The sequence below is a fragment of the Pipra filicauda genome, unplaced genomic scaffold (genome assembly GCF_003945595.2).
Source record: "Pipra filicauda isolate LSUMZ 115617 unplaced genomic scaffold, ASM394559v2 scaffold219_size1829416_pilon, whole genome shotgun sequence".
Lineage (NCBI taxonomy): Eukaryota > Metazoa > Chordata > Aves > Passeriformes > Pipridae > Pipra > Pipra filicauda.
Genome location: NW_024104331.1, coordinates 533,713 through 554,480, shown reverse-complemented (window position 1 = coordinate 554,480; position 20,768 = coordinate 533,713). Strand labels below are relative to the sequence as shown.

Here is a 20,768-nt window from a genome sequence, read left to right as displayed (position 1 = left end):
GGGACATTGTCAAGTTGATTGTTCTGGGTGGGGGCTTCGAAATCCCTTCCCAGTAATGATTTTTGTGCCACTAACTAAACTTCCTCCTGAGCTCATATGAGCTCTCTGATGGCTTTTAAAGAGGAATAGCATCCCTGTGAGTGTCCTGGCTGTTCTTCCTTCCTGTAGCAGGCAAGGTGAGGAATTTCTATGTAAAATTCACTGCTTCCCAAGGGAGCCTCTGCCAGGATTGCAGCCAAACTAAACTTAGATTGCAATTGCACAGGAGAAGTGAAGTGCAGTCTTTTGTGTCTGGGTGTAACAGAGGAATAGTCATCCTTAGGATAAAACCGTTTCTCCCAGGAGATTCCCAAGTCTCTTCTCCTTAGCAGAAAAATTCCTCCTGGCGAGTTCGTATCCAGTTTATCCGGTGTCTTCACCGTTTGAAGTTTGGGTTCTGAGGCTGAAAGAGTCAAACATTTCCAGCTATTAACTGCCTTCAGCCACGGAAGGTGCTGGCAGCAAGTCTGGGAGAAGCAAATTGGGTGCTGGAACATCCGTTTGGGTTTGGATTGCGGGTCGGTTCTGCTGCAAAGTTCTTTGGAGTTTTAGGATTGTTGGGAGGGATTTTGTGATTTTCCACTGTGGAACGTGGAGCAGATGTTACTTTGCCCCAGTCTCTGTCTGATGGCTTTGAAGGAGTTGGGGGCAAGTTCCTGGTGGCTTTGAGGTGGATGAGGGGTGAAGGCAGTGGTTCCCACCAGGCTGTTCATTCCTTCCCAGCCACAGGTCTGTGGTGTTTGAGCTTCCAGGTTGGCCCCCAAAGCCATTTTTGAAGCATATCTGTGTGCACTAGCTTATATTTGCTTTTCACTAGAGCTTCTGGGATTTCTTCAGAGAAGTTTTCCTACGTGTGGAGCCCAAAACTGATGTGAGAGGTATTGTTTCAGCATTTCAGTAGGAAAGGTTTTGCTTGGGGTGGGACATACAGCCAAACCAGGAGGGCAGATACTGGCGTGGTTTTGGAGGTCCTGACTCTGCAAAGTTATGTTTGGATTTTTGTGGCAGCAAACTAGGACAGCTTGGGCAAAAGTTTCAGAATTCCCTGCCCAGAATGTCCTTAGTTTGGTCAGTGTACTGGATATCCTGAGGGAGAAACCCCATCCGTGTTCTGGGCAGTTTATATTCATCTTGTTGTAGAGCAGGAATACTTTCAACTTCAGTATTTTGCTTTTTTGCACTATTGGAAAACTGTTTGGTTTATTAGTGGGGTTTCACTTTGGTTCGTGTCTGACTTTAAATCTGGAAAGTGTCTTGTCAGTGGCAGAAAGGATTATAACTGACTGAAAACATTCCTGATCCATGCTTAACTTCCAAACTTGCCTTTTGGTCTTGGGTCTTTGCAGTGTGGATTTAACAAAACTAGGATTTGTGGGGAGGGGAGAGGAATGAGGCTGCAGAGTTTTGGCAGAGCCTGTCTGTGAATATCCCCAGCAGTGTGGGGTGGTTTTGGTTTGATTATCTCTTCCTTTCTAAGTCAAGTAGTTACTGAATTTGGACCCTGGAGGTTGTCACGGAAGCACAATTTGAATTTTCCATTCTTAACAACTGGTCATTTCAGCTTGTGCTCTGGGAGTGCTTGAAGTGGAATAAAGTTGAGCTCTGTCAGCTGCGTCCCCTGACCTGGAAATAATCAATGCAACAGGCTGAAATGCAGCAAAAAACTGTCTCAGAGCTGCTGTGGAGGGAGGGAGGAGCAGCCTGTTCTTTGAGCTTAAAATGAATAATTTTGACAAATTTTTTCAGGAGAAAGGGAGAAAGAACCTTTTATAGTTGAATCTGCTGGTCACTTCAAGCCTTTTATTTTTTTTTTTCCCCTCTCCTTTTTTCTCTTTCCATATGGGACTTCCTGCTTCTGTTTGGTTTGTATTTGGCCTTTTGAGCTTGTCTTATTGCTTGCCTTAGGAGAGGGATTAGCCGTGTGTGCATTTCAAAGCAGGGCAGTGCTGTGGGGCCTGGGCAGCGCAGTGGATATGCAGATAAACCCACCAGCACCCCGAGGCTTCCCCCAGGAGCACAAGACCCGAAACTCTGGTGGTAGATATCCCTGCATTCCAGTCTATGCTGATCTGAACAGTTTTTATCCCAAGTTACGGTGATGGGGTAGTTAAAAATGTGGTTTTCCCTGGTCAGTGATCCTCTGCCCAAGATTTTTTTGAGTGTGTGACTGTGGCCACCATTGCGTGGTTTCTAGAGGAGGCTGTGCCTTTTTCCCCCCCCCCCCAATTTTTTACATTTCTCTAATAGTGGAGAGCACAGGGTGCTGCTCCAGAGCCACCCTGACCTTCCACCCTGACCACTCCAGTTCCACGCCTGCGACCCGCTCCGGGGTTGCTTTGCTGTGTGTCCATGTGGCAGTTTTCTCCTCTCCCACCCCTTCCTCTGGGTCTGAAGGGTGTTCAGGGGGGGAACTCCCCACCCCACACTGCACTGCCTGGAGCCTGTCACCTTCTCCAGCAGCGAGCATCCCCCCGGAGCTGTGCCGGAGCCGCTGATGCAGGAGCTGCGCTATGCTCGATGCCGGGCTCGTTTCCTGTTTCTATTCTGGTCGTCAGCAGCTCAGCTCTGCTTCCTGCCTGCACGCCTCGCACAGATTCCCCGAGCCCCCAGCCCTTCCTTTGCTTCCCAGCGATTCCCACCCAGCTGGAAGCAGAGCCGGTGATCCCCGGAGCGGGCGGCAGCTCCCTCGGCGCAGAACAGGCTCCTGTTCTTTTACCCTTGTTCTTCCAGGCCCTGCCACAGTGATTAGGCAGGTCAGTGCTGCAGCAGGAAATTGCTGTAGGATGACCAGTCCTGCTCTTGGATCCCGAACAATGGTCCGTGCTCCGTCACACGCGTCCCCTGCGCCGCCGCAGCCGGAGGACCCCGAGCTGCTCCTGCGCCGTGGCCGGAGCTCAGACCTCACAGGGTGACCCTCTGCTTCTGCTCTCCTCCTTGCGGGGCTGGGAAATCATTTTTTCACTTCCTTTTTGCTGCTGACTCGGTGTCATTGGAGACCCTTTAAAAGGCGCGGAAGCCGCTTGTCAGTCTGATGTTGGGCTTATGATCCTCATCCTCTTCCCTTTCCATCAAAACTTAACCCTGCCAGAGGTCTCACCCCGTGCTGGGGAGGGAGAGTCTGTGTTGGTGTGACCTCCATCTGCTGCGTGGAGCGGTTGCAGGGGTAATAAAGGTGTTTAACACAGTGTTTAAGCACTGCCACTGTAGAGCTTTTGCTCTACAGGAATCATTTCCCTCTTAATATCCTTCTGGCATGCAGGATTGATTTGTCTTGGAGATGAGTGGGATCATAAATGTCACGGAGAAAACTCTTTCCACGTGGTGCCCAAATGTGGGGCATGGCAGGGACCCAAGGCTTCAGCTGCCCCGTGCCCTTCCTGCAGCCAGGATGGGCTTGGATGGGTCATGCCAGGATTCCAAACCAGTCCTGGTATTGGAGGAGGAGTTTTATGGTTGGTTTTTATTACAGTTTTGAGTCAGGTCTTACACAGGAAAACAGAAACCTTTATTTAAAGGGAAAAAAAAAAAAGGTTTAATTTCCTGAAATGACAAAAAGTGACAGCTCTAGGAATTGACTGTTTTGGCATTCTGACCCTGAAGGGGGAGCACCGGGCAGACGTCAGACCCATGGGCCAGGTTTCCATGGATATTTTACCTCTTCCTGTACACACTCCCTGCTCAGAGCCAGAGTGAGAGGGGAATTTCCTTGATTCTTTCCAGTCGTGTCTCTGGTGTCTCCATCCCACACGGATCAGCAGTACCTGGGCATGGGGATGGCATTACAGAAAGGTTCTTGATGGGAAGTGGTTTCTCTGGAGATGCTCCAGTGTCTGGGGCTGAGCCGTGTTGCTCCATCACTGCCTCCCCACAGGTGTGACAGGCTTTGGGAAGGAGCTGCCAGCTTCCAGCTCTCTCTTAGAATCATAGAATGGTTTGGGTTGGAAGGGACCTTAAAGCTCATCTTGTTCCACCCACAGGCAGAGACACCTTCCAGTGAAAGAACCACCAGGATTCATCAGGCTTGCAAATACCTGAGACCTAAGAAATCTTGTTCTCTCCTAAAACCTTCCTTCCTTCCGCTTTTTCAGAAATTAGTTGCATCACTGTTAATTGTCTCAGAGGCAGATGAGAATACTAAAAGCTGATTTATCTTAAAATCCAAAGTATTGGATGAACAGGGGCCTTTTTAATTTTGTAATCATTTCAGCCTCCTGCCTTTGCTGCACCTCTTTGCCCACCCTGACTCGGGTGGTTGGCTTTGGTGGCACAGTCACATGCTGGGATGACTAAATGCTTTGGAGTCCAAATGTGTGGAACACATCAGAGGATGTGTTCCTCTGGAAAGAGCCTTCCAGAGAAGCACTTCTGGGGAATGGGAATATCCTCATCCCTGGCAACGAGAGGGTTGCTTCCTGCCTCTTCCGTGATTCCGTGTTTTATGTGATCTGGGGTTTGTCTTCAGACTGAAGGAGGAGACTTAAAAACCTCTGGAAGGAAAACAAAAGCTCTTTGAATAAATGGGTTGTGGTTTTGTCAGCTGAGGCCTGTACTAGTTTCCCTCCTGCACTTGCCTTCCCAAGACCAACCTTTCCAAAGGATGGGATCGACTTGTAGGTTCCTTAATCCCCACACCATCCAGAAAACCAGTAAGAGCATCCTCTGGTCCTGCTGCCATGTTGCTGCTTGTTGTGCCTGGGATCCTCCTGCTTCGTTCCTGCAGCTTCTTTTGGGGTCAGTGTTGCTGTGGGAGCTGGAGGTTTTATCCTTTCCCTTCTGGATGGATGGGACAACCTCTGGGATAGCTGAAGTGACGCTGCTCTGCCAAGCAAAATTCGGCATTTACCTGCTGCCTTGGATATTTGATGTTGTATCAACGTGTGGATAAAGCTGGGAGTGCTTTTAGCAGCTGAGCAGCCTCCAAAGGGTTAAAATGGAAACTCTTCTGTCCATTTTTGCTGTTGCATCTCCCAGGCTCCTGCGGAAGAGCTCAGCACCCAGCGCTCTCCGGGTGGGAATGCTGGCCTTCCACATGGCAGGCTTTCCCTTCAGCGACATCTTGTTCTCTGGATGAATCACGTTACTCCTTCCCTACTTTGTGCTGCAACTACAGCTCTGAATCTCCGCTCTCCAAAGACCGAGAAGATATTTTTTCAGCCTGCTCAGTGCTCGGAGAGGGTGGAAAACCCTCTTGCCTTCCTTTTTTTTTTTTTTTAAATATGTTTTATTTTATTTTATTTTATTTGGAGGGAGAAGAGAAGGAGGGGTGGCACAGGGTAGGGAGCAGGAGATGTGATTAAAGCTCCTGCCGAGTAGATCTGTGGGAGTGGAGTATCGACCTCTGAAAAATCAATGGCTGCTGCGGTAGCAGCGCCGGCTGTTCCGCAAGGCTCCCGTTGCAGGAATGTAGTAAAGCCAGCAGCACTTCCCTCTGTCCTCCTCCCTGCTTTATTTTGTACCTGCTCTCTGCCAGCAGACCAGACTCACCTAGATTTACTGAGCTGGATTAGAAACAGCAGCTTATTTTTGCAGTCAGAGTGAAATTCCTCGTGTGCCACCGAGCCCCTCCTCCCGACAGCCTCCTCTCCGAATGCTCCTTTCCCTGCAGTGCAGCTCGAGCCTGCAGCTTCTCCCAGTTTGTCTAAAGCCAGCCTGGAAGAATGAGCTTTTCAGCTTCTTTTTTTGAGCAGGGAAACTGCACGAATCTCTCCTGGCATGTTCTAGTCCCCATCTTAGGTTTGGAATTGTCAGCGCTGGTGCCTGAGAGGAGCTGAAACTCCTCGGAAGGGAAGGGAATATGGACCCTGTAGCACAGGCTGAAGCCTTGCTAGTGTTGCCTCCCTAATATTTGTTTTAGTGGGCAGGTGTTTTCCTCTTGAAGTTGTAAAGTCTAGCACTTATTTCCTCTCCCCAAGGACTGTGTGGATGAGTAAGTGGCACATAAGGACTCGAAGGTCCTTGTGGCACCCTCAGTTTTGTACCAGGATCTTGATTTTTTTTTTTTTTCTCTTGCAGAACCTGAGAAGTGTCTGGTTTCTTGTTGCCCCACGTCACCCTTGCTCACATTAGAGGTTGAGCTTCCAGGGATGTATCCAAGGGGCCAAACCCAGTGATTTCACTGCATAAATAAATCCCTTTGTTCCTTCTGATTGCCGATCTTGTCCCGTTTTGAAGTGGGATGTAAGAGAAGAGGCAAGGCCATGAATTTACAGAGTTCCATAAAACATGGAAGTGTAGTGGGCAGCTTGTGCTGGCGTGGCAGTGAGCTTCCTTCTGGGAATTCCCTGGTTTTTATGCCAGGACAAAGTCGTCCTTCCCTGTTAAATTTAAAACCAAGCTTTTTGGCTTGTCACAGAGTAAGGGGTAAGAGCCACGTGGCAGTGGAGGAAACTCTGCACGGTCAGGGGTCACCAGCTCATGTTGCTGGGCTTTGGTTATATTTGATTAGTCTTTAGTCATCTTGGGCAGCTTGGGAATGTGGATGGACATGTTTCCCACACGTGTATGAGCACAAAATCAGTAACAGGTAAACTGACAGCTTTAAAAATATGTGATTTTGGGCTCTACCCCACTCTTCTCAAAGTATGGCAGGGGACAGAGCACGGGGGAACAGAGTGTTGCCAGAAAGTTCTCAGTGTGGTGAGGGAAAGACATTGGAAAGACATCCTGGTCTGTCACATCTGTGAAAACCTCGGGTTGGCTTTGCCAGGTGTCCTCTTGGGTGTGCTGTGGGTGTGTGGTGTGAGTGGAGCACGGGGAGGTCTCCAGGCTGCTCGGTGCTGGGAGACAGTGCTTTGTGGAGCGTGAGGTGCAGGATTCAGTTACCTGTGCTGCTGAGCAGGAACGAGTCTATCCATGTCCCCAAAATAGCAGGGAGATCCTGCCAGTCAGCTGTGTAATTGTTGTGATAGAAAGAACTGAGATATTGGGGGTGTGGAAATAAAGGGGGAAGGAAGGGACAAGATTGTGATTTTTTAGGTATTGGTAGTTCTTGAGTCAGTGGGAAAGCAACTGCAGAGAGAAAGAACTTGTAATAGAAAGTGGGCATTTCAATTAGAAGAATAAAGAGGCCTTTTCCCTTTCAGAAAGAATGGGGGAATACATTTATCCATTGTTCTCTGGTCTTGCTTGTGAGCATCTTTATGGAAATAACTGGCCTTACAGAATTTATAAGCTGCACCACATGCTCATCTCCAGACCATAATTTCCTTGAGTGCAGTCTGGTGATCTGATAGTGCTGGATCATTCCACCCTGCCTGAGCTCCTTCCCTCTTCCCCCACACTTCCCACGTGCGCTGAGGCCGGGGAATGGGCAGGGGAGGCTATTCCATTTGCTTTCTGGTCAGTCTTCCTGCTCTTCCAGATAAGTGGGATGGGCCGGAGCGGAGGAGCCTTGAATCTCTCTTCTCCTCTGGGATTTTATTACCTTGATCTTAAGTATTTCTCGTTGTTTCATCTTTTTGTTTGTTTAACAAACAAGCTCCTATCAGATAGTGGGGTGGTGGTTCCTCTTGTCAGATAAAAGAACCCCCGGCTGTTTCCAGCACGAACCAGCCCGGGCTCCCTCGCGTCGGCCGTGCCAGGACTTGCAGCCCTTTCCCTGGGATAGATGAACTCCCCTGCCCCCTTCCTCTGCGTACCAGATTGTGTGATTCCAGGCCTGGGTTTGTTGTGGTGTGAAAAGGGAGGTGTTGCTGCCGAGCCCTTGTTTGTCAGCAGCACTGACAGACCCGCGCTGGCACCGGCCAGGCTCGGGCATCCAATCGCAGCTGGAACGGTTATCGTTCCAGGGTCCCCGTGGGCTTCCGCTATCGGGTCACATCCCAAAATAACACTGGGCAGTATTTCAAGCGAAGAAACTCAGGCTTTTGGGGCTGCAGCCAGCCTGGAGTGTGAGATTCTGTGTGAAATAGTTGGAATCCCTCCAGCGTTTTTGATCTGCATGGCAGATGAGCAATAAAATGCATAAAAAACACATTGGAAACACGTGAGGAAATTCTCCAGACCCTGACGTTTCCTCCGAGTTGGCAGAGTTACTGCTGCCGAGCCTCACCTCCTGTCTCAGCTCTGTTGGCTGTGCTGGGGGAGGAGGGAAGGGGAGAGCCCTTCTCCTGCTGCTGCTGTGTCTTTCCAGGTCTCCTCCTGATGCTCCGTGGGAGGCAAATAAAACCTCCCAGGCCCTCTCCTCTTGGGCTTCATCCAGAACCCACGACGGCAGCAGCAGGTCTCCATTATTTCCATGAGGTTTGGGTTTTTTTAAGGCTTCTCTGCCTTTAAAACAGGCTGTAGAGAGTTGGAGGGATTTTGTTTTCCCCTGGTTTTGGGGATATCAGAGCTGGGGGGTGTCCTTTGGGTTTAGTTAAAACCTTGATGCTTGGTGTCCTGAGATAACTTGATAGGAGGAAACCAGCTCCTCGCTGATGAGCTGCTTGCACTCAGACATTCCAGTCCCTGTTTGCTCCTTCCCCTTGCAGGAGTTTCCCTTCTGAGAAACTCAGTCCTGAATAACACACTCAGAAAATGCTGCTCTGCTGGCAGAGTCCTTCTTTGCTGGAAAATGACTTTATTGTTGGAATTCACAAAACTTAACAGATTTTTAGAGGTGAAAGTCACTTTACGAGTTACTTGATTTTTACGGTTGTGTTTCATCTCCTGTCTTAACAGCCATGAAAGGGGGATGTGTAATTTACTTCTAACTCATTTAAACTAATAATCTGAGAATCTGATCCACAGCTAAAGGTCTGCTGTTCCTCTATGGGGTCCCTGATGGTATGTCAGCAATGCAGAGGGGCCCTCACTCTCACAGAACCCACCCAGTATTCACCTGCTTAATTAAAACTGGATGTTTTTCAATGATTTAGGCTTTGATGCATAGAATGGTCAAAGACATCAGCTTTAAAGATCATTATCTAGTTATTTAGGAGTTAATTTTCAAAGAGTTTTTAATGTTACTTCATTTTATGTCTTGCAGATATTTTCATGTCTGGCATTACCAAGTCTTGCCCTCTTAGTCTACCCAGTTCATGTATGAATATTGCTCAGACCATGGAGCAGACAGTGACCTCCACACATCCTGAGGTCCTTCCATCCAAAGCCTTCTCTCTTGCCTCTTGGAAAAGCACTTACACTCCTGATAAAGGAAGGAAACTCACATTTCACTTTGCACACTCGCTCTGTGTCTATCCTTTCATGCCAGTATTTGTCTCAGGTGTACATTTATGTGGGTTTTTTTTCCTTTGAGCCTAAAAATCCCTCACCTCCACAGCTCTGGGCTCTGCCCCTCTGCTCCCAAGATTTAGCTGCTCTGAAATTCCACACCACATCAGCTGGTGGTGGTGGGGATTTTAAAGCTGCAAATGGGTCTGGCCTCCAACTTCATTTCAGTGATGAGGAAAACAGTCTTTGGATGCATTTGGTGATTCAGACTAAAACTACCTTAATGCATTTAAGGGACATACCAGTATTTTCACCCAGTTTTAGGCTGGGCTGACTTGTTTCTGGACATTCTGATCCCTTAATTGACTCTGAGGGGAATCTCATTGTGTGTCTTGTACTGGTGGCTGCAGTTCGATGCAGTGGATCTCAGGGAGAGGAGTGGTTTGTGTCCTGATTGTTTGTGCTGGTTGATGCTTTTTAATGCAAAATGTTGGAAATAATGTCTCTTTACTCCCACTTCAGATGGTTTCTGCAGTAGGAATGTGGGACTTATCAAAGTTGTCCAGGGAAAACTGCCCAAATAGCTGCATGAAGGAGCAGTGCTTTTGATGCTACAATAGGAAAGTAGTGAAAATTGCAAGAGATCTCAGACACTATTTTTAGGCTTTTTCTGCAGTTTTTTAGCTTTCATTGAGATAAAACAAAGCTTTTTTTTTTTTTCCTCAGGAAGATAATACTTGAGCAGTAAGCAAATATACCTCTGAGACTGTGGTGCAGGAAATGAGCTCTCCAACAGAAACAGTGATGGAAAGGGAGGGGGGACATGCATGAACTAAGTCATCCCACCGAGTGACTGGGGGTTTCAGCTCCAGTGTAGCATTTCTTAGAAGCATTTTGATTAAATTCCACTAAAGTAGAGGAGGTTTCCCCGCTGCAGCAGCTGAGTGTGGTGCTGATGCCCAGCTCTCCCCTCTGTCCTGAGTGTCACTGTCCCACGGGTGTGGTGAGGTGGTTGGGTGTCTCCCAGGTTGGTTTTTATTCTTCTGTAACTCCACTCCACTTTCACTCCGTAACATCCTCTTCCCGGGATGTGGTGACGTGTTGTTCACCAGCTTGGGATTGACAGGGATGTGCTGTGAGAGCCTTTCCACACATCACCTGGCAGACAGGTGTTAGGAGTGATAGCTCTGCTTCCAAAGGCTGATAAGCTGCAGTATCTTGTGTCCCAGGTCCTCCTGCACTGCTGGAGCTGGGAAGACGTCACCTGAACTGCTGCTGAACCAGGAATTGTCCAGTCAGTGTAAATGAGACCGGGGTGTCCAAGTGATTTATCAGTTGGCTCAGCCTTTCTGTGTGAGGTTTTAAATGACTTGGGCTCTGTTGGTGCTGCTCAGCTGAATTCTCTGCAGGGGGAGATGATCTGAGATACCTTCAGGGCTCAGCCCAGGATCTTGCTGATCCAGTGTTGATTACTCTGGAAGACTTAGGAAGGACAGGTGAAGTCCTGGTAAGCTTTGGTCTCCCACTTCTTCACCTGCCAGTGATCCTTTGAACCTCTGGCAGAGATTTTATCTAATCACTGGAATAGTTACAACTTCCCAGCTTTCTGTTCAAATACGCCACCACTTCCTCTGGCTCGGGCTGTTCCTGACTCATTCACTGCAGGCCAAGCCTGAACAGCTGATGCACCTTGTTATCAACCAGACAGTACAACTGGGCATGTTGGATCTGCACATCATCTTCTTGGAATTATCCCCGTTCTCACACTTGCCAGCTGAATTTTGATGCTGTCACTTTGCTGCTGTGGCAATTGGAGGTTTCATCTCTCTCAGGCTTTTTGTGCTTTGCTTCTGCCAAGGTGGATACATGCAGGAGGAAGGGTGTTTTCTAGCCTTGCCTTCAAGAAAAGCTGAACTTTAGAGGTTGATGCAGTAACTGCTAATTTTTGCTGTCTTTGAAGAAAGGGAAGCGGGAACCCTGAAGAGTATTTTATGGTTTTCTTTTAAATCTCTGTTTAGTTTGTTTTTATCCATCTCAAGTGAGTAGTTTCCCAGCTCATAGGAGGTTTATGAATTAATTATGGCGAGGCAGGAGTTTTCTGTCTTTCAGAGGCTGAGCCACGTTTCTCTTCCAAGCCGCGGTCACATGGACTGTCTCCTGTGTTTGCAGTTTTACGTGTACTGTTGATGCATTCTTTAATTTCCCACCTCTAAACTGAATTTAAAATAAAGCGAGTAGGAAAATTAGCCAATTGTTTGGACCATCAGCAAAGCAACCCAGGAACTCCCGGGTTCAGACAGGCAGCAGGATAAGACACGTCTGGCAGTTACCTCAGTCTGCAGCAGCCTCTGGTGCTGACAGTAACAAGAACTGAGTTCATTGATTTCTGTTTGTAACATGCCTAAGGGAGAAACGCTCTTCCTTAGTGGGATGTGAGAGAACAGTCCCATGTCTTTGTATTCTAGCCTGATGTGTTTCTCTGTGCCTTGCAGGACCTGTCTGGTTCCATAGATGATCTGCCCATGGGTACCGAAGGAGCCCTGAGCCCTGGCGTAAGCACATCAGGGATTTCCAGCAGTCAAGGAGAGCAGAGTAACCCAGCTCAGTCTCCTTTCTCGCCACATACCTCTCCTCACCTGCCAGGCATCAGAGGACCCTCCCCATCCCCAGTTGGATCTCCAGCCAGTGTTGCTCAGTCCCGCTCTGGGCCACTCTCACCTGCTGCAGTACCAGGTAACGCTGCCTGGCACTTGAATTACAGTGCCCAGTGGGGAGGAACTGCCCAGTGTCAGCACTGTGTGGTTACTGAGGCCCACTGAGCTCGTTTGTTTGCTTTGGGATGTCTGTAGCTCCTCAAGGATGGGTGGGATGGCTGGGAAACCACCGGTGTCATTTCGCTGGGTTAACGCGACCGATCTCGCTTTTGTTTCCCCTCGCTGTGGCCCAACATCCCCTTCTCCTGGAGTTGTTTGGGGTTCTGGGATTTAGCTCTGGTGCCTGCTGGGTTTGTGGTGTGCAGTTTGTGATGAGCACTCTCCTGTTTGTGGCACAGGCAATCAGATGCCACCCCGACCGCCCAGCGGCCAGTCGGACACCATCCTGCATCCTTCCATGAACCAGTCCAGCATCGCCCAGGATCGAGGTGTGTGACACAACCTAACAGCTGTAACTGTACAGCCAGATGTGTAACTAAAAACCACCTGGCCTGGTGACATGAATTCTGTGCTGAGAGAGCATTTAAAAGCTGCCCCAGGTTTATAACCTCTGGGTGTTGAGGCAACTTGCAGTAAATTATTGTTGTTGCTGGTTGTTTGGCCTCTAAATGTTCCATCCAAGCTGGTGTTTTGGCCTGGAAGATGTTTTCTCTGGCTTTTCAACATGTTTTTCTGTGCATGTTCTTGCCCAACGTCCAGTGACTTTTAAGTTTCAAAACAAGGGGTGCTTGCAACAATATTGTGGGGCTTTTCCCTCTAAGAGAATAAGATTTCTTTGGGGGGGAAAATGCCTGTAAAAAATTTCAGCTCTCCTGGCTGAAGGTGCACAGTTGTCACCATGAGAAAACAAACAAGCAAACAAAAGCCACCACCAAGAAGCCCCCAGGATTTGCAGAGCCTCACTGGCTTCTGCTGTGACACTGAGGGTTATTTCTGGCCAAAACAGGAAATTGGATCTGTTACCTGCTCAGATAACACCGACTCCTTAATGCAAGCACTAAAACCTGTCCAGGCTGTTGCTGGAAGGATTTTGTTAGTCCTGGGCGTTGCTTTCCTTAGAAACATGTATGTCCAGTGGCACCTGTGGGTGCTTTGCACTAATAGTTTGCTCCATCCCCCTGTGTGCAGGTTACATGCAGAGGAACCCTCAGATGCCCCAGTACAGCTCCCCCCAGCCCGGCTCAGCCTTATCCCCCCGGCAGTCCTCCGGGGGCCAGATGCACGCCGGGATGGGGCCGTACCAGCAGAACTCCATGGGAAGCTACGGACCCCAGGGTGGGCAGTACGGACCTCAAGGTGGGAACTGAGCTCAGCAAAGGCCTCTCTCTATCCTAACGTCTTGTCTTTGAAGTCCCAAGTTAAGTCCATCCCTGGAAGTGTTCAAGTCCAGGCTGGATGGAGCCCTGAGCAACCTGGTCTAGTGGAAGGTGTCCCTGCCCGTGGCAGAGAGGTGGAAGTTACTGATCTTTAAGGTCCCTTCCAACCCAAACCATTCCATGATTCTGTGATAAATGTTTTGATGTGTCTCCTCTTAGTGTGTGGGTGATGGAAACCAGCACGCTCCTCATGAGCTGGGAGGAGCTGTGCTTTGTTCCTGCTGAGGTTGATGGAATATGTTGCTTTCAGGAATAGTTTTATTTCTAAATGTAGGATCCTTCCTCCTTGTTTAAAAACTTGCAGGTTGTGCATCCTGTGTAATAGTGACAAAGGGCGAGTTCTCTTTGGAGAGGAAGAAAATGGAGTGTTGCCTGTTTTGGAAAGGGTTAAATGAGGGTTTTTGCATCCTGTCCTGGACCATTTGGCTCACTGTGCTGGGTTGAGGTTTGGGAGAGTTTCAGGCAGCTTCTGAATCGATGTTGTTGCTTGGCTATGTCAAAACACATTTTATGTGGCTTATATCCAAGTACTTTGACTTCGTGTTGAGGTGTGAACACTCCCCCTCATCTCTGTTAGTGATCTTTAAATATTTGCTGATAGAAGATTTTTATGGTGATTCATAAACTTAACTAGTTGAGTGATGTTGCCTTCCCCTCCTTTTTTTATCTCCTCAGGAGGTTATCCCAGGCAGCCAAACTACAATGCCATGTCCAATGCCAACTACCCCAGCCCGGGCATGGGAGGAAGCATGAACCCCATGGGAGCAGGGAGCCAGATGCACGGGCAGACTGGTGTGCCCCCGTACAGCGGGATCCCCCCGGGCAGGATGAGCCATGCAGCCATGGGGAACAGGCCCTACGGACCCAATATGGCAAATATGCCCCCCCAGGTGGGCACAGGGATGTGCCCCCCGCCCGCCGGGATGAACCGCAAAGCACAAGAGGCAGCTGCTGCTGCCATGCACGCTGCTGCCAACTCCATCCAGAACAGGTGAGGAGGGAGATTCCCCCCGTGAAAGTCCCTCCCCTGTGTCAGATCTGGCTTTTGAAGGTGTGTGTGGAACAACCCAAATTTGGGGTAATGCTGGAATGAGCTCCCGTGAAGGTTTGTCCTTCCTGGAGACGTTGTTGTGATCAGGCTCAAGTGTTGAAAAGGGAGAGCATAAAACTTGGACAAGCAGCATGTTGGAATGCCCAGAGAAGCTGTGGCTGCCCCATCCCTGGCAGTGTCCAAGGCCAGGTTGGATGGGGCTTGGAGCAACCTGGGCTAGTGGAAGGTGTCCCTGCCCAGGGCAGGGAGTTGTGACTAAATGATCTTTAAGGTCTTTTCCAGCCCAAACCATCCCATGATTTTATACATCATTTATGGCATGCTCGGGGGATTTTTAATGATCGTAGCTGAAATTATTTAACTCTGAGATCTCTTCAGCTGTTTTGGCTTTTTTAAATCCTGATCTCCTCTGTTCCATGAGGAGATGCTGCGTGTGTGGTGCAGCCCCTAAATCCAGCAGCCACCCAGCTGTCTGATCCAAGGCATTGCTTGTCCAGTGTAGGGAACTTCTTCCTTTTAGGGCCTTGATGAGCAGCTGTGGGAAAGGAGCTGGAATTCAGCTCTGAACTTTGTACTGTTTTCTGTGGTGGTTTTTTTTTTTTTTTAATTTATTGCCCATTTCAGAGTAGGTGTGTGTGGCCTTCCCAATGCTATGAGAGCCATGAATGTGCTTCTAAATTGGGTTCCCCCAAAGCTGGTGGATATATTTGTTGTCTGACTGGGCGTTGTGCTCTTTATCCTGCCCCAGAGGCTGCTTTTAGCAAAGCTGCTTCCTTAGAGGGCAAGATCTTAATGCTTAATATGTGGACTAAAGTGTCTGTTTCTTCCTCGCCTTCTCTAGGCCTCCTGGTTATCCCAACATGAATCAAGGGGGCATGATGGGCACTGGGCCTCCTTATGGACAGGGAATTAACAGTATGGCTGGCATGATAAACCCCCAGGGCCCACCCTACCCCATGGGTGGGAATATGGCCAACAACTCTGCAGGTAAGCCAGGGCTTTAGGATTTCGTTGATTCCATTGCACTGGGTTGAAAATCAGTGTTAAAGGTTTCCTTTTAACTCCCCAGGGATGGCAGCAAGCCCTGAAATGATGGGACTTGGGGATGTCAAGTTAACACCTGCAACTAAAATGAACAACAAGGCAGATGGGACGCCAAAAGCAGAATCCAAGTCAAAGGTAAAATGTTTTGGGTTTTGTTTTTAATGTCTCCCATCCTCTCCAGCGTCCAGGGAAATAAAACCCCACTGCATGTTCACTTGGGTTGAGCAGTGCATCTGTCTAGTAAGTGTGAGAAATGAAGGGAAGCGTTTCCCAGTCCTTGGGGAGTCATTGATTTCACCTGTAAAACAATTCAGAATTAGAAATTATCACCTGCCACAGTGAAACTGCCAAAAGCAGCATAAACAAACCCGGGGTTGTTGCTGGTGTGGGTTGGGAGCTCTCACCCCTCAGCTGGGACGTGGTACACTGCAGTGTTAGTTGTTTCACAAACAAACCTCTTACTAATCCTGTATTAAAGCCAGAAGAGGGATGCAAACAAGTTCTTCAGGGAGTGTTTTTCTTTGCATTGCTGCTACCAGTTTCAAAAGAACCACCAAAAAAGCAGTTTCTGAGCCCGTCTCCTCCTTTGCTACTTGGGGGAAAATAAATGCTCTGCAGGTTTGATCCCTGTGCCAGCAGCAGCCAGCAGGAAGATCCAGGAGATCTCTCACTTCTGCTCCTGTATTCTGGAATCTGCCTTTCTTATTCATTGCAAACAAGGACTTGAACGCTCTTGGGCTGGGAGATGCCAGAAGCCACAAATCAGGGCTGTTCTGTCCTGGTCTGTGCTTTTGGATGCCTTTACTGATTAATCCTTGCCTGATGTTGATCTGAAGCAAGCATAAGTCTAACATAAATCTGTTCCCAACACAACAGCAGCACTTTGAGCTCTTACCTGCCTGCTTTTTGAAACCATCTCGGGTGGGAAAGAGGTGCTCTTGCGCTGCTCAGCCCTGATATCTCTTTCCTTCTCCTAGAAGTCCAGTTCCTCTACTACAACCAATGAGAAGATCACCAAACTCTACGAGCTGGGTGGGGAGCCCGAGAGGAAGCTGTGGGTGGATCGTTACCTGGCCTTCACCGAGGAGAAGGCCATGGGAATGACCAACCTCCCTGCAGTGGGCAGGAAACCCTTGGACCTTTACCGGCTCTACATCTCCGTGAAGGAGATTGGAGGATTGACTCAGGTGAGTGTCCACAGCCAGGGGACTGCTGCCCTTCAGAGGTAGTTTGTAGCCAGAGGTAAGCCATGAATTCCCATTTAGCCATGTTTGTTTCCCTAAATAAAACCCAGCATCCTCTAAGTGAGCTTAGCTCTCCCATTGTCTGGTTGAGAACAATCTGTGGTGAGACTCATTTCAACCCCTTTTTTTTTTCCCCTTTGTCCAGTGCAAAGATTGGTGACACTGTCTTTGCATCTGGCTGTCAGCTGACCTCGTGACCGGTTTGATTTGCAATCTGTCCCTGTTAGAAAGGTTTTCTGTAGGTGATGAAGATGAGTTTGGCCTCTGTTGCTTCCCTCGTGTGAACTGGGAAGTGTCGATTTCTCCCCAGAAAATTTCTTGGGAGGAGAAGTAGCTGGGATTTTGATCTCAGAGCCTCCTGTTTGGTTGTGCAGGTCAACAAGAACAAGAAATGGCGCGAGTTGGCCACAAATCTCAACGTGGGCACGTCCAGCAGTGCAGCCAGTTCCTTGAAGAAGCAGTACATCCAGTGTCTCTATGCCTTCGAGTGCAAGATTGAGCGAGGAGAAGACCCCCCTCCTGATATCTTTGCAGCTGCTGATTCAAAGAAGTCTCAGACTAAGATACAGCCTCCATCTCCAGGTGAGTTCAGACACTGGTTTAAGGTGTGCAGTGGATGTGTGAACTGGAGGGTCTCTGGCACTGTGCACCCCACCCCATGTGCTGTGGGTCCAAACTTCCACAAAGCCCCCAGATGTTCTCTGGTCGTGTAGAATAAATACTTTGGTAATGTGGGAGTGAATGAAACTGAGAGTAAGTTGAGGCTCTCAGAATAGTTCAGGTTTTATGTGTCCAACCTCTGTACTGAAGTTTTAAGAAAAAGGAAAACCTAAAACCATCTACACACACCTCTCTTGTTTTCTGCTACATCTCTGCCTGAGGAGAATCTGGTGGAGAGAGAGGTCTGGAGTTTTCCCTGCAAGGTGACCCCTGCATATTCCAACAGCAGCCCTTGTGTGACTGCTCAGCTTTGGGGACTTGCTGGAAAAGTTGGTTTTGACCATGCCAGTGGTACCTTCTGGGAGAAGAAGCTGGATATGGGTGTGAACTCACCTTCCTCAGGAATTCCTTCTTTCTGCCTTCAGCAGGAGTCGGGGAGGACCTTCTGAGGCTTTGTGCACAGAGAGCACTGTAGGCCTTCTACAAGTTGGATGCTTTAGGAATCAAGCCCTTTAAAATGAACAACTTCTGTTGTTTCAGGTTTGATGGGGTTCTCCAGTTTCTGCATATTTAAGCATAATGTTCAATTCAGATTTTGTTAAACCAAAAAAAAAAAAAAAGGAAGACATCCAGGCCAGCCTTGCATGTTGTACTCTTTGGTCTTTGGAAAGTCTGATCCTTTCTGTCTCATTTGCATTGAGTTCATTGCTTGAATTGCTGCTGAACTTGCCAACCCTTCTTTAAGCTTGAGTTTTCCAGTTTGCTTTATAACTTAAAACCTTCAGATGCCTTTTCTGGTCAGGAGCCTGCTCATGTAGGTGAAATAAAAACTTGGTGTGCTTTGAAGTTCCTATAATGTTTGCAAAAAAAAATACCTTTTTGGTTCTGACACTTGGCACCATCTTTGTCTGGCTCCTGAGGAGTGGAATAATGAACCTGTTTGGATTGTACTGCAGTTGTCCCAGTGCTGCTAAACCCTTGATTGGCTTGTCCCAATATTCTGTTGGCCACTACCTTTCTCTCTCCTTTCAGAATGTTGCTTTTCTAAAGAACTAAATCATGTCTTGTCACTGGCCAGGAAACCTGTCCCAGTGGAGCTTCATCCTTGGTGTGTTCTGCAAGATAAAGCAACTTCTGTGCCATCAGACTGAACTTCTGTCCAAAGTGGTTTCTGAGTTCTGCCTGAACTACACCACAAACCCATCCCTGCTTTCTTTCCAAAAGCTCTTTCTTACCCCCCTGAGGCAGCAGAACAAAGATGTTAAGAGCATTTGGAGTTGGTTTGGAGAGAGCTGAGAGTTTTAGGAAGCCACTTAAGACTTGGTGTAGCTCTAGGTGTGTGTCAGGGTGGATTAGGTGGTGCATCAGTTTTTATTTTGTTTTAAAATGTGATGGCACGTGAAGGTCCTGGCTCTGCCTTCTGGGCTGAGCTTCAGCACATCAGCAGAAGGAATTTGCAGGGCTGGTGTCCCAAACTGTGCACGTTTGATTCCTGCCATGAGAGGACTCAGCTGTATTTCCAATTTAAACTGTTCTCTCCAGCTGTCTCACTCCAGACTCCTACAACTGGGAATATGCAGAGGCAGCACTGAAGCTTGGCTGGCCGCTCTGATCCTTTAAGTTGAATCACTCAGTGTGTCCATGCTCCTCTTTCACTTTCCTTTTCTTCCTCTCTCTTGCTCCCCTGGATCAGCAGGAACTGGGGTGTAGGGCACAACACAAATTACTCAACCCCAGCTCCAGGCTGAAGAGCCTTGGAATACTGAGTCCCAGTGGACACTGCATTTCCAGGGCCCAGTGTCCTCCAGACTCACACACACAGTCCTGTCTCCAAGGAATCACCTGGATGGAGAATAACTTCCCTGTTTATAAACCCAGTGGACAACAACAGGACATTTTGAAGGCCCATCAGAAAGGCTGAAAGGCTCTGTTGTCCCACACAGACGTGGTTTGCTCTCCCTGCAGACTTTACAACCTGTTGGCATTGGCTTCCTCTTCATTTCTGCCAAATTAACTCCTGCAGAACTTTGGGAATGAGTTATCCATTAACCACTTTCTGAGGCTGCAGGGGTGCCGGAGCTCTTCCCGGGCAGTGTCCCTCCCACCCCTCAAACCCCAGAAGTGTTCACAGAGACCGGTGGCTGGGAGGGATTGGGAATTGCCTCATGGGCACTCGGGTTTCCTGAAAACCTTCCAGGGTTCCTGCTCGCAGACACAGCCTGTCCCTGGAGGGGGAGGAGGCACCACCAGTCCTCGCTGGGTTTTAATTCCCAGAGTGTGGAACTGGCCCCGCTCCAACTGTGTGTAAACTTGTGAGTGGGAGGGACGGCGGGAGGTGGGGACAAACACCAAATGGCAGCGACGCAGGGAATGTCTCGGGGCCTCTTCCTGCCGGTGCCAGCAGCACAAACGGAGCTGGGAGTGAATTCCTGGGGGAAGCGAGTGGAGCGAAGGAGGGCCCATGAATGAAACTCCCCGCTGAGCTCCCGCTGCCCTTCCTTCTCTCCGAGACCTCCCCGTGCTGGGAGGGAGTCACAGAGTTGAGGACAGGGTGCCAGGAAGGTGGGGTGTAAACAAACATGCCCTGGACGTGACCTCGGAGGATTTTAATGAATAGCTGAAATGACTCATCAACCAGCAGGGCTGGAGCTGAGGGATATCGGGTGCTGGGGACGGTAACTAATGGAAACATTAATTAAGAGTTCAGCTCCTGCCAGCTGCGAGGAGCGGCTGAACCTGAGCTGACACTGTCACAGCGATCCAGGGCCAGCGGAGCTCCTCGAGCTCACGGCACAGCTGGATTACACACAGCCTGGGATGTTTGATGAAAGCTCACTGGAGCGTAGAGCAGGGAGGCAGGGACCTTGCAGGGAACTTGCTGGACGGGTTTTGTCGTTCAGTGAAAAGATCCGGCATCGCCGGCATTCCCTGTTCCAGGAATCCTTGGGAGTGGCGCGTGAATTAACCCCTCTGGAAGGGCAGAGCAGCCTTGTTCAGAGTTACTTGGTGGCTTCAGCTGATGTCCTGGGGTTTCCATCTCTAGGAAGGTTCCTGAGGCTTCCAGGAGAGGGGCTCAAACCCACCACCCTCCCGGGTGGAAAGAGTGTGAAGGTGTGACATGTCAGGGGTTCCTTGCCAGGAAGCACCATATTCCTGCCCCATGGTGCACTCCAGAGCATCAGCCTCCGATGGGATAGCTTGGGAAGCACCACACAGTGCCATGGGTGGTGGCACCACATGTGAAAGGGAGTGTGGTTAAGAATGAGGCACAGGGCAGTGGTCACAGCACCAGGCCTGACAGAGCTCAAGGAGTGTTTGGATGAAACTCTCAGGCACATGGTGTGACTCCTGGGGGTGGTCCTGTGCAGTGCTGAGGGTTGGACTCGATGATCCTTCCAACTCAGCATATTCTGAGATTCTGTGAGAAGGAACGTGTTCTCTGTACGTGGTTCTTCCAGGAAGCCTGTCCCAGCCTGTCCTTGAAACA

At 49.0% G+C, this 20,768-nt stretch overlaps 1 protein-coding gene across 1 annotated transcript in view; it reads left to right on the top strand.

The window, feature by feature from the left end:
* Window positions 1-20,768, top strand: part of ARID1A (AT-rich interaction domain 1A) — a 57,920-nt gene that overhangs the window by 28,754 nt on the left and 8,398 nt on the right. Inside the window, exons 5-12 of the mRNA XM_039381232.1 lie at window positions 11,685-11,925; window positions 12,245-12,334; window positions 13,035-13,202; window positions 13,958-14,273; window positions 15,175-15,320; window positions 15,403-15,512; window positions 16,355-16,564; window positions 16,996-17,325. Of these exons, the coding sequence (XP_039237166.1) occupies window positions 11,685-11,925; window positions 12,245-12,334; window positions 13,035-13,202; window positions 13,958-14,273; window positions 15,175-15,320; window positions 15,403-15,512; window positions 16,355-16,564; window positions 16,996-17,325 (1,611 nt within the window). The remainder of the gene's footprint in view (window positions 1-11,684; window positions 11,926-12,244; window positions 12,335-13,034; window positions 13,203-13,957; window positions 14,274-15,174; window positions 15,321-15,402; window positions 15,513-16,354; window positions 16,565-16,995; window positions 17,326-20,768) is intronic.